Source organism: Lepisosteus oculatus, chromosome 28, assembly GCF_040954835.1.
Source record: "Lepisosteus oculatus isolate fLepOcu1 chromosome 28, fLepOcu1.hap2, whole genome shotgun sequence".
NCBI classification, from domain to species: Eukaryota; Metazoa; Chordata; class Actinopteri; order Semionotiformes; family Lepisosteidae; genus Lepisosteus; species Lepisosteus oculatus.
In genome coordinates, this window is record NC_090723.1 from 7,520,689 (window position 1) to 7,534,200 (window position 13,512).

At 47.6% G+C, this 13,512-nt stretch overlaps 1 protein-coding gene across 6 annotated transcripts in view; it reads left to right on the forward strand.

Annotated features, from left to right (window-relative positions):
* Positions 1 to 13,512, forward strand: part of mpp2b (MAGUK p55 scaffold protein 2b) — a 64,358-nt gene that overhangs the window by 45,287 nt on the left and 5,559 nt on the right. For all 6 annotated transcript variants that reach the window (XM_015362241.2, XM_015362244.2, XM_015362242.2 and 3 more), the window contains 7 exons: positions 543 to 698; positions 2,980 to 3,207; positions 8,273 to 8,404; positions 9,113 to 9,215; positions 11,218 to 11,286; positions 11,700 to 11,861; positions 12,783 to 12,985. In XM_015362241.2, the coding sequence (XP_015217727.2) occupies positions 543 to 698; positions 2,980 to 3,207; positions 8,273 to 8,404; positions 9,113 to 9,215; positions 11,218 to 11,286; positions 11,700 to 11,861; positions 12,783 to 12,985 (1,053 nt within the window). The remainder of the gene's footprint in view (positions 1 to 542; positions 699 to 2,979; positions 3,208 to 8,272; positions 8,405 to 9,112; positions 9,216 to 11,217; positions 11,287 to 11,699; positions 11,862 to 12,782; positions 12,986 to 13,512) is intronic.

The following is a 13,512-nucleotide window of genomic DNA, read 5'->3' on the forward strand; positions in this document are numbered from 1 at the left end:
GATTTCTAGCAGTGTTACAGTCATGGTCTCCATGCGTTACCATGCATGGGTGTTTTTGAGTGACCATGACCAAACGTATTGGAATCGTATAAAATATTTCCACCAGCGGCTATCCCTGTTGATGTTCTTCCTGAGGCATCCCATACAACAGCAGGTGTCTGTTTTAAGATGCACTCAAACCAGGGCAGGAGTATTGACCCCAGGCCAGAGTCGGATTGCTATAGTTCTATATGAAAAGCCTCCGAAAATTAGGACATTTCCTGTCCATGCTGGGGATTTGATACCTCTGCATGCTGCTCTAAAGTTTTGTACACTTTAACCCTGGCTAGCAGGGCTATGGGCTAGAACACGCAGTGTAAAGCAAAAAGCGGTATTGAAGAATTAGTATTTCTGAAAAGCAAAGCGCTGGCCTTCCTTTTTCCTTCCCTCCGCTCCCAAATACGTCAAAGCCGTTGAAATCGAGTGTCTGCCGCTTGGCCTGGAGCCCACTTCCTGTTCTGACGCGGTGTCCCCGCCCTGTGTGCCCTGTGATTGGTTGACAGTCCCTCCTGGAGACGCACGATTCGGTGGCCTCCAAGAGCTTCGAGACGCCCCCTCCCAGCCCCTGTGCCTTCATGGACGCCGCCCTGAATAACCAACCTGTGCCGCCCGACGCCGTGCGGATGGTGGGAATCCGGAAGGTTGCTGGCGAACATCTGGTAAGCAATTGGAGCGCCAAGGGACATTGAGGATTTTTTTGAAAGGATATACAGTATGTTGGATAAAGCCCAACCCCAAAGCGCCTAGTTGCACTGAATATTTTGAATAAATAATATTACAATGTTTAATATTAGAATAATATAATATACAAGGCAATGATCTCCTACTTTATTACCCTTGATGGTTAAAATAACTCTTGGTGAGCGAACCTTTCCATAACGAGGTTGTAGATGACAAAAACGTCCCAATAAAAATAAATAAAGCAGTGTTGTTCTCCTTTCTCCTGAAAAAATGCGTTCAGAAGATGGTAAAACGGCTGCACGTCTCTGTGAATTATGGCTTAATTGTGAATATGCTGTGAGCTAGAGATCTTTGATTGCATGCCTGGGATAATTGAAGTCACTACTTTAATTATTTTTTATGAGCTTAACGAATCTCTCTCTCTCCATCTTCTCCAGAGCGGTTGTTAATACTAGCAAAACTCTCTTGAGAAAAACTGCCCACAGAGATGCACGTACAGTATAATAACAGCCATTCCATATAGGAAATCTGATGGAACGACGCAAGATTTGCACAATGTCACGCCTGACTGTACAGTGACCTACTGTTAACGCGCTTGCTTTTGGGATGTTTTTTCTGAAAAGAGCTGTGGTTAATAGATCTTCACCTTACAGCTTGGCCCTTAAAGGTGACATATCAGAATACCAAAATAAATGAAGCAAAAGATCCCAGAAATATTAACACCGCCGTACAGGTGTATCCCTCAAGTTAGATTGTCCTGTCACCAGCACAGGGTTTGCTCCTTTTTCAATTTACTAAAATGATTTATTACTACTGATAGATAGCCTTTGGCCAAAAATAGCAGCACTTTTTCCTCTTCCTGCCCTCAATGCTATATGCTCTGCTATTGCCCTACAAGACTGGTAGGGGAGCGCACCATCTGTCTCTGAGCAGAGCTGGCACAGGGAGTAAGTCAGGAAGCACTGGTAACTTGGCATTAAGGTCAGGACTTAGACCAGGGGGTAGGCCTGGCACTCTAGAGAGTAAGTGCTGAATGAAGTGGACGCATGCCATAATTCTGCTTGTCATTCTGCACACTGGTACGACATGGCTGAAGGAATCTTCACTTACAGATCCACAGCCCCTGCTACATATAACCTGGTCTATCGTTTCATATTCCTTTGTCTTCAGCAGTGGGGGTCCTCTGTGTGGATTCCTTTCACTTCATTTTCTTTACAAAATGTGATGGTTCAAATTTAAGACGTTATTTAGGGGAAAAAAAACACCCTATGATAATCTAGCCTTGTTGCTTTGGAAATTCACCTGGCTAGAAAGAAAGAGCGAGTGTTGTCATAGGACTTCCCTGGAAATGCATAGAAATTCCTGCAGCTCTAGGGTGAAAGCTGTCATCGCCTTTCCTCCGGTTTGTACTGAGGATCTCCCTCTTCGTCGCAGCAGGGGTTGTAGACAGTCGAACGGTGATTGGCTCAGTGAGTGGGCAGGCCAGAGGAGCGTGTCTGCACGTCCTCTTTCTTCACACAGGGGTACCAGGGTCTTCACTGCGAGTCGAGATATGAATCCCCAATTAGAGATTCCATGTTGGGTTGGTATATAATCTAAACATAGTTGTCATTTCTGATGTTTCAAAGGAAAAGGCTGTGTTAGTCTCAATGTGACCATTGGGTTTTAAGAAATACATTGTGGTGTTCCCATGGTCTAGTATAAAACACAGTGAAGGCAGGCTAAGATCACAGTGAACCACAGCAAGGTCCCGTAAAAACCACAGTGGAAGTGAAAGACCAAATTTCCCTCTGTCGTTTACCACTCATGGCCTCCTAATAATCCCCATCTCTGAACTGGCTCCATCACTCTGTTCTCCTCCCCACTGAGAGCTGGTGTGTGGGGAGTATGCTGGTGCATCATCCAGGTGGGGCTGCACACTGGTGGTGGTGGAGGGGATCCCCATTACCTGTAAAGCGCTTTGAGTGGAGTGTCCAGAAAAGTGCTATTTATGTGTAAGGAATTATTATTATTAAGTATATGTTTTGAGGTTGAGCCTTTCAGCAGGCCCAGTTCATTGTTTTCTTGGAGTGTGATAAATATTGATTGTTGAAGTAGGTGCTCCTTCAGAGTTGATTGAATACTCATTAGCTCCAGCAAGATGATGTAGCGACACAAGTGGTGCGTGGCAGGAAGTGATGCGTGTGCTTGGCCATCAGTGCCCCGGTGGTGGTGGGGGTTTTGCTGGCGCGATGTCAGCCTGTGGTTTCCCCGTGGCAGGGCGTGACGTTCCGCGTGGAGAGCGGCGAGCTGGTGATCGCGCGGATTCTGCACGGAGGCATGATCGACCAGCAGGGCCTGCTGCACGTGGGCGACATCATCAAGGAGGTGAACGGGAAGGAGGTGGGCAACGACCCCAAGGTGCTGCAGGAGATGCTGAAGGAGGCCAGCGGCAGCGTGGTGCTCAAGATCCTGCCCAGCTACCAGGAGCCCCACCCGCCGCGCCAGGTCAGCCCGCAGTCCCAGGGGGGCGCCCCTCCGTGCACACACACACACACACGCACGCACGCACACGCACACCGCCGTGCCCGCTGCTGGCACACACACACACACACACACCCCCACCCCCCCCCCCGCTGCTGGCACACACACACACACACACACCCCGCTGCTGGCACACACACACACACACACCGCTGCTGGCACACACACACACACCGCCGTACCCGCTGCTGGCACACACACACACACTGTCTGATAAAAAGGCTTTTTTAAATCGAACTATTGACTGAAGCCAGGGAGAGTATAGTTGTGGAAAAAGGCTTAAAAGGAGTAGATTTGTGATTCAGAATTGATGATGATTTTGTTTTTAAATACAAGGCAAAGATTAAATGCTCTCCCACAAATGACAAGCCTCTTTTATTTGGAATTACCCATTTCTTTTTGGCCTCTGCCCACTGACCTAGCGGCAGCAGCTGTTCAAGGCTTGGTCTGGACAAATCCCTTTTTCCAAAATGGGTGCTGACCAGTACTTTCAGTCCTGTTGAGTCGAAATCGTCCGGGGTGTTTCTCTCTAAAAGGAGAAGCCCCAGTCGCATCCCATGGAAATGATTTGAAATAAAATCCCCCAGACTGCCCTGTGATTGTGTGAAGGACATGGCGTGAAAATGGAACAGTTTGAAAACGGCCATCGGTGGCCTGTAAGATGCAGGTTTATAAAGTTGCTCTATTGGGCCTTTAGCACTGAACTCCAGAAAGGATCAGTGCGTGTTTCACGTATTCTTATTCCTTAGTTCTGGCCTTTCCGCTGTCTGTCAGTTTAAAAGCTGTTGTGTGCCTTTCTTTTGACAAACACCACAGCTCTGCCTGAACAACTGGAAGAATTGAATGACACTCACCAGTCTGTAATTGCAGGGTAGCTGATATCAGCCAATTTCTTCAGATCTCACTGCGCCGAGAGCTGTCATGTCATTTTAACCCTCCTTGCTACTTCACAAAGCAAGATGAGATTTATTTCACATGGGAGCTGATATTCTGGTACCTACGTCCCATCAGCTTAGGCCACTGGTAAACTAGAACGAGTCCAGATTTGGCAAACTGGCAGCAATCGTACCAGACATGACTCCAGAGGCTTCAATGAGATCTGAATTAGCAGCTGAAAAAATACAAACCTTATGAGTTTGAATCTAATCATCCGTGTTTGAAATGGACAGGAGACTAGAGCTCTTTGATGATGAGGCTGTGATTGCAGGAAATCCCATTTGCCTAGAGACATCTGTGGCAGTCTTCAAAGCAGGTGCTCTTGCTGGCTAGGTTCTGCACATCATTCTGCTGGAGACGGAATTCTAAATTAATTTCAGAGTGCCGGGACCTGCATTCTAGTTCTCTTAACCTGGAAAAAAAAAGACTGTTTTTTGAGAATAGCCCTGTAGACTTGTGTTTCAGGTTGTGCCTGAATCAGATATTGCCTTCTGTCTTAAAAAAGATTTTCTGTGCTGCAGGTGCATCACCCGGTTCCAATTTAAAGCACAAATTAAAGCTAAAAGGATCCTCAAATGTTTACTCTAATAAACCACTGTGTAACTGATTTTTTAGCTATATTATACTTGCACAATTGTTCCTTGTATTTCAACTTAGTAATTATTATTTTTTATATTGTAGGGCATCCTGGTTGAGATTATCTACTAAGAAAGCAAATGAAAAGTGCAATAAGCACAGTTTAATCCTTGCAAAAGCATGGCAAAGTTAAGTAAATGCAGGATTTAGGTATAGGAATACTACAAAAATAGAGGCAGAGCTTGCTATGCAAAATCTTCAAGAGAGTGGTCAGGTCTGTAAAGATATAGCTACGTGGCGGACTGCGTGAGCCAGTGTTTTAAAGTTACAGCACACGTTTTCCCAACAGCTGTACAAAAGTCCCCTTTAGAGACGCCCCAGTGAAAAGAGGCTTGGGGTAGATTTGTTAGCAAAGCTCTTCAGCTCCTGCTCTGCAGCTGAGGCAGGGGGATAGCTGTCAAGCTAATTACGCCCTCCGCTGCACACGGGCCTTGCCACAGGTCTCGTTAATTGGAACTGAGTTGCCTGTGACATTTACATTAGCTCCCAAACCTGCCATATCTGCCTGGGAAATGAATTTAAATGACTTGAAGTTGTAACTAGATCTTGTCTTAAAACTGTGGCATTGATGCCTGCCAACAGGGGGTGGCTGCTGACCAGCAGGACTTGCACGACAGATGACTAGAGAGAGGAATCAATCCACCTGCTATCATCCCTTTAAGGCTGTTTAGACTTTAATGAAAGGATGACAGTGCCATAGAATAATTGAGAATGAGCCCATAATAGATTTTTCACTATACAGCCATTTCCCATTAGTGCTTTCATTCCTAGAAATATTATAAGGAGGGACCGAGGTTGCAAGATGCGCCTGATGTAAGCGTGGCAGTTGTGGGAATTTCAAGGAAAAGACGCGTTACCTTTTCAGCACGAGCACGCAGACCGCTGTCTCGGAGCAATTGCTTTGGGGGGGGGGACTCTCGGAAACTGCCTGTTTAGTTTAGCCCACAGCTGTAGGTCTTTCAGGGTGACAGCTGGGTGGTACAGTTCATGCCTTCACACACAGCCCCCTGCTCCTGGGTGTCACTTATTCTACAGCACAGAAATATGCAGGCTGCTTTTTTTTTTTTTTGCTGAAGCAATTCAATGCCTGGGGGAAATAATTAATTTGGTTATATCAAATAGACTCATGCATGGAATTGCTAATGAGAGATAATAAATCAGAAGACAATATTAGGAAAGGTCCGCACATTAAGAGGTAGGAGAATTGCCATGCATGATCAGTCTGTTTCTGTCCATGTGGATTATGAAAAACTCCTTCTTGTACCCCTCAATGTCAGAGTACGGAAAGGGGACAGCATGTTAGCTGTGCCCTGGTGCAGTGGATCACATCTGCGCGTGTTAAGCTGCAGGAGTGTGCCGTCAGCAATGCCAACTTGGCCGGTGTGGACAGGCTCAGTTGCCCGCTGCCTGGCAGAAGGCAAGGGGCCAGTGTGTGCGAGGTGCTCAGCTGTCATGCCGGCGCAAGGCTGCTCTTCTTCCGAATCGAGCCCCGTGCCCTTCGGAGTGCAGCACGTTGCCCCTCCTTCAGAGCGTGATGCACAGCGCTGTCGTTGTCATGGATACCTTCCCCCAAGCTCGTTACTTCACGCTATTTTGCTCTTTGTTTTGTCAAATAAACATTGCCCAGATTCCTGCATGCCTGGGAGCACAAGGGCATCACATCCCAGGTTCTTAGCAAAGAGTCAGAGATCAAGCTCCGAAAGAGGTCATATAATAATAAATAACATCACTTTATTAACCCTTTATAATTTCTTGCATCAGGAATGATCTTTTCGCATACCCCAGCTTGCTCTCCATGAGACACAGACACACAGACAGGGAGAGAGCCTGGGGTCAGAGCGCAGGGTCAGCCATTGAACGGCACCCCTGGAGCAGTTGGGGTTAAGGGCCTTGCTCAGGGGCTCAACGGAGTAGGATTCCTCTGCCGGCTGCGGGATTTGAACTGGCAACCTTCCAGCCACAGGCGCAGATCCTGAACCACAGAGCCACCGCTCCACCCCATTCATGGAGTTGAAGCCAGTGGCTGAGTGTGGATTGATATCATCATCAAGCTATCTGGAGCGTAATAAGTGTGGAAATCCAGGACATGGAAACTTTGGGATGCCTTTTAACAGGGTCCTCAAAAAATTTTAAGCCTGGTGAATTGAGTATTTGGATAGCTAAACGCAAGGGGTCTTCTGTACAAAGCACAGAGCTTCAATTCGGCATGCATGAATATGCATGGGCTTCTATACCCTGTCCTGTCTCCTGGTAAAACATCCAGATGATCAGAGTAGGATTTTACGTTAGCCTTTTAGAGGGCGTGAGGCTGTAAGAGGTGGCTTTGAATGAAAAGAGGATCAAGAGAGAAGTGGGTTAAAATGAGAGTCACCTGTTTTAATTGGGTAATTGGCACCCAAGAGAGTGAGATCCCACATGAGGGAGAGGAGCGATTAGGATCAGCCCTCAAGTGTAATCGGCCTCTCCCCTGAGCCACTGGGTAGGCTTTTAAAAGGCTTCCGGTCTCTCTCAAAGCCCAGTCTTACTACCTCGTCATGGGCAGGGGATAGTGTGGAATTTTAAACCTCACGCAAAGAACTGGAGAACTTTTACACGACTCCTGCAGGGCTCGAGCGATGAGTCTGTGGTCCCAGGAGTCTCCCAGTTGCAGTATTTGTTCTCCCAAAAGGAGACTTGCGTGCTTTAGGCCAAACAAGTTATTTTGAACTCCTCAGGTCTTTCATATTCTTGTGAAGTATTCAGATGCTAGCAGCCGGGTTTATAATTATTCCATTTCAAGCCCCGTAGCACTCAAGTGGAGTTAAAATATTAAACATGCATATAAATGTTACACCTAGCCGGGTTCTGTGAGTTGATTTTTCTTTTCCATGACAAACGCTGCCACACTCTTTGTTCGGCTTTCCACTTCAATTTGACGCTGTCATTCAAAGCCAGAAAGCATTTAAGTGCAATAAGGGCCTTAAGTTGGAGAGTTACGAGTCTGACTGCCAGTTGTTCGAAGTGAAAGTGAAGACTGTTGTTTCAGCTGATCTGTAATTTCCATACTGGAAAGAAGTTCTGCAGGCCTGCTTTTTGTCTCTGGCAATTTTGGGCTGAATCCTGTTCCCAGACAGGCCTCCTCTGGTACACATCATGGCATTGTGGAAGAAACTGTGTACGGGTGACATTACCTTACCACTTCACCCGAAGGTCTCATAGTGATTCTATGTTGCAGCTCAGCTAAGTGTGACAACGTGAAGGCCTGCACTTCTGAGGTGTAATGGGCAACACCCAGTGAATATGAATTTAATATATTGGGAGAGCAGACACTACATTCTTTTTAAATGAGGAAGAATTTAAGGGATTAAAGAAATGCAACAAGGCCTTTTCTTTCCATAATTTCGGTAAGGCCTTGGTTTCAGGTTGTATTCTGAAGACGGTTGCTTTGGTGACCCAGACCTGTGTTCCGCCTCCCTAGGTGTTTGTGAAATGTCACTTTGACTATGACCCCGCCCACGACAACCTGATTCCCTGCAAGGAGGCGGGGCTGAAGTTCGGCAGCGGCGACATCCTGCAGATCGTAAATCAGGAGGACCCCAACTGGTGGCAGGTAGGAACTGCAGCAGGAGCAGGGCGCTCTTGCAAGAATAACCCATTCTCTCGCAAACCTCTGTGCAAAATATTCGCAAACTAAATATCTAAATATAAAGGAACACTTTTGTTTTAAGAATAATAATATCCTAAAACTTAAATAGTGCTTTACTGGTAATGGGGACTCTCCTCCACCACCACCAGTGTGCAGCCCCACCTGGATGATGCGCCGGTGCGCTCACCACACACCAGCTCTCAATGGAGAGGAGAGCAGAGTGATGAGGCCAGTTCATAGATGGGGATTATTAGGAGGCCATGATTGGTAAAGGCCAATGGGGAAATTTGGCCAGGACGCCAGGGTAACCCCCCTACTCTTTTCAAGAAATGACCTGGGATTTTTAATGACTATGGAGATTCAGGACCTCAGTTTCAGGTCTCATCCGAAGAATGGTGCATTTTTATAGTCTAGTGTCCCTGTCACTATAGTGGGGCATTAGGACCCACAGAGTCCGCAGGGTGAGCGCCCCCTACTGGCCCCACTAACACCTCTTTCAGCAGCAACCTTAGTTTTTCCCAGGAGGTCTCCCATCCAGGTACTGAGCAGGCTCACACCACTGCAGAGGTTCAGTGGGTTGTCATCTATGATTTGCAGGGTGATGTGGCTGAAGGCATGTTTTATAGATTTGTCCTGGCCATAAGAATTCCTGTGCTTTCTCTCCCCGGCCAGGCGTGCCATGTGGAAGGGGGTAGTGCAGGCCTCATTCCCAGCCAGCTCCTAGAGGAGAAGAGAAAGGCCTTCGTCAAGAGGGACCTGGAGCTGGCTGCAGCAGGTACGAGCCCTTGCCTGTTCCTCTGCTACCCCACCCTTGCATTTATACTGTGTGCATTAAAGCGGTCAAGCATCAGATATGTCAATGTACTTACTGCTAAAAGTGGGCAAAACAATGAACATTTTGGCTTTCTAAGTGTAGCATCCATGTGGAAAAAGTACGATTCCAACTGCTTTTTGTGAGAATCAGGCTTTCTGGTGTAGTTAGGGTTTTGGTAAGAGTTTTCCTAGGCTTACAGATGTACTGTAGCTTCTGAAATCCTAATCACTTCCCAAGACACTAATATGCAGAGCTGCTGGTGCACTGGTGAGCTCTTGCAGGGTTATGTTTTTATCCCTATCGGTAACCTTGCTGTCACCAGGACAAAGAAATCTCTTAAAATAATTAGACGGCAACACTCACTGCAGCTTTTTGTGATTGGGCATCTGGCAGTCCAAGCTGCTTCATCCAAAAAGCTGCTGTTCGTGTGTGCAGGAGAAGTCAAATCAACTCCAGAAATTCAGGAAACGTGTCGATCATTGCAGCTCTGTTCACTGAAATTCAGTATTTTATTAACCTTATTTCTGTCTGCTTCAGACAGCTCTCACTGGAGTTCCCAACCAGTAGCTGATGCTTGCTGGAGGCCTTATTATTATCAGGTCTCAAAAATAAAGTGTTGCCCAACGTACTGGAGAAGCAGCCACGGCGTTCAAGTCAGGAGCCTGTTAGCCGAGGGCAGTTTCCGATGTGCCATTGGTACCCAAATTCTGCACGAGTCATCTTGTATCTCCCACTGCATGACAGGAATGGAAGGTGCCTTGCCCATCTCGGAAACTGCCCACTTTGAATCAGCGTGGAGATTCCTTGTATGACCCAGAGCTTTCCGATCGGTCTTCCCTGTTCCCGGACGCCGATTGAGTGGATGGAAAGAAAGATTAGGGCATTTGTTAAAGTGAATATGGGATCATCAATAAATCCTTGACCTTCGCTACCTAACATTAGGGTTCATTAGGTGCCAATCAAAAGGGTAAATGACCTTCAGATCGCCATGTTGAAATCTGTATTTTATTTAGAAATTAAAGCCTGCTGCTGTAGCTCCTTCTTGTCTACCTGTTTGTTTTCACCGACGATTAAGTCCCCGTTCATGCTGATTGTTTTGAGACTTCAAACGGGTTTCTTCAAAGCCTTATCTTTTCTCGCACATTGACGCAGCAGCTGGGCCTGTGGTCTGATGGGAATTTTTGGTTCCTTGTCTCTCTGTCGGCTGAAGGCCCAGTGAGATACTGCCATCTAGTGGCTGCCTTGACAAACTGAAAATTTTAATGGAGAATGGGATACGAACCGGCAACCTTCCAGCCACAGGCACAGATCCTGAGCCACAGAGCCAATACGCAGGAGAAGGAATTAAGCTCTTAAGAGGATGAACGAGTCAGAGTACTGAAGCTGTGAGATGATGGAAGTACAGTGCTCATCAATCACTGGGTGTCTGGAAGGGCGTCAATTGAGAGCAGGTCCGGCCCTTGTAACTAGTGAACGGTAGATAGGACACATTTTCAGGCTGGACACATAGCCTACCGGAGGCGTTTTACTAGAAGTTAACACCTTTCCCACAATTGTACGCATGCTGTGTGGGTCACCTGGCTGAAAACCTGGTTAATGCGTTTCCTAGTTTTATAGTTAATTGATTTAATTGTTCTAAATAAAATAAAATAAGGTTGTGCTGAGAGCCGATAATAGTAGTGTATGTGCAAATCATGATCTGGAGGAACCCCTTCCCAAGATCTTGCCTCAGCAAACCAGGGCTGGCCCCGATCGAAGAGTTGAGCGCTATGATCTGTGACACGTCTTTCACTTGATACGTCCTCTGCGCAGCGCGGCCCCCTGGTGAGCTGTTGTCCCAGTGCCAGCTCGTCTGTTTTGTCTCTTATTGAAGAGAGCGGGTTTGGGATGGGGGGGGTGGTCTGTGCCTGCTGGTCTTTAATGTCTGACGTTGGCGTTTCTCTCGCGGTCTCTGCCCGGACAGGGGCGCTGTGCGGCGGGATCAGCGGGAAGAGGAAGAAGAAGATGATGTACCTGACGACGAAGAACGCAGGTAGAGCCGCGCACAGGCAGCAGTGCTGGAGGGGCACAGAGCGATTCTGTTATTTTCTGCTCTGGACATGTATATTAAAATAAGAAAAAACTACCATGGTAGATTAGATGATAGCGGCAGTAAAATCAATTTTAACATAGTTTTCACTTGGCTGCATTTCACAGTTTCTAACGATAAGGTTATTTCACACAACGTAAAGCAGAAATATTTTATCAGACATCTTTTCATTCAGTATTGCAGCAGCCCCACTGCAGCTGTTGCAAGCTTTGCAGGGGTATTCATTCCTGATGAAGGCTGTAGTGAATTTGTTAGCATTCAGGATGGTCTGTATCATGAAGTGCATGGCTTCTTTATGTCTGGGAATGGAATTTCCCAGGTGTCTTGTCTTGACCTCTGACCCCTGGCCTCTGCAGAGTTCGATCGCCACGAGCTGCTCATCTATGAGGAGGTGGCCAAGGTGCCTCCCTTCCGCAGGAAGACGCTGGTTCTGATCGGGGCGCAGGGTGTGGGCCGCCGCAGCCTGAAGAACAAGCTGATGCTCTCGGACCCGGCACGCTACGGCACCACTATTCCCTGTGAGTACGGCGCAGTCGGGACCCAGGCTGTTCGGAGAGGCTGGGAGCAGCTGGAAAGCACTCTCTGACCAAGGGAATCGTCTCCTGTGTTCAGCCCTCACAGAGTGGGAGTGAAAGCAATACACTACCGCAGTCAAGCATTTCCACATTAACAATACAATATCAGTGGACCCCTGTGATTTGTTTTTAAAGACCTGCAATTTTTTTAAAGATTTAGCATTTTAAGATTTTGCAAGGCAAACTATGAAGATCCGTACTGCATGAACCAGAGCACTGTGCAATAGATACTGTATATGGTTTTCAGTTGTTCTATATTCCTAATTCCTGCAGGTTTTACCCATTAAAAAAGAGGGTTTAACACAGAGCACTTTTGCAACAACCTCTCTGCTTGTCAACAATTTGCCTTGTGAATGGTATCGGACATGTGGTGTCTACTGCTTACCACATTTCCTTGACGCAATGCCCGAATTGGTACAGATGCGCACATCCAGCCACAAATCAATTCCAGCATGGCTGTGTGCCGATTCAGTCCGAACGAGATCTGAAGCTGTGCGGTTGTTTGTCCTGTGCAGTTTCAACACAGCAGGGGCTTCGAAGGGAGTGTAATCGGCGTGGCACAATGTCCTTGAGCCATTGCTGTGTCCATCTGCAGCACAGATCCTTTAATGAAGTCAGTTTGCATGGTGTGCACTCGACCTCAGTGAGCGGAGAGAGCTCTGTTACTGTGTGGCCAATATGGAGCTTTGCTGATAAAGGGGAAAGCTGGGACAGCACGGCTGTTTTATAGAAACGGGAAGCGTGTCTTCACTCAGAGTCATGGGTGTCTGGATCAGCATGGCCGGGGTGAGGCTGTTGAGTCCCGGAGCGCCAGCGTCCCTTCGGCCTGGCGGTGACCTTGTCTCCCCCCCCCCCCCCCCCTAGACACATGCAGGAAGCCCAAGGAGGACGAGAAAGACGGCCAGATGTACTCGTTTGTGGGGCGCGCGGAGATGGAGCAGGACATCAAGAGCGGGCGCTACCTGGAGCACGGCGAGTACGACAGCAACCTGTACGGCACCAAGATCAGCTCCATCCACGAGGTGATCGAGGCCGGCAAGGTCTGCGCCCTGGACGTCAACCCCCAGGTCTGCACCCACCCCCGCCCCCCGCCTCCACACCCATCACCTCTCACCTTTCAGCTGACTGAGCTGGCAGGGCTGGCCGGGCCAGATCAACCCAAGGACGCATGGCGCTGTCTGTTAGGGCAGGGGCTCCCGGTCCTGCTGCTCCTGCTGGGTTTTTGTTAGAGCGGAGCTCTCGGTTGCACAATTGAAGATTTTATTCGTTCATTTAACAACAGGCCAAATTTGAACGGTTTAACGGCTCTGGAACACGCTAGGGGGCTGCCTTTCTGCCATTGCATTTTACAAGAAAAATTAAAATGGAATTGAAAAAAAAATCAAGCCACTTATTAGTTCACATAAGGTTTTAATTAAGTAAGGTTGCTGGGCTGGAATGCAAAACAGGAGGCATGTGGACCAGCAGGCCTGGGCCAGACCTCTCCAATTGTTCTCCCACAAATCCAGTCCTGGCCTCCCTGCTGGCTTGGTTTGTTTGTTTTTTTTGCTGGAAATGGAGTTTTACGAATGCAGCCCCACCAGTACCTACCCTC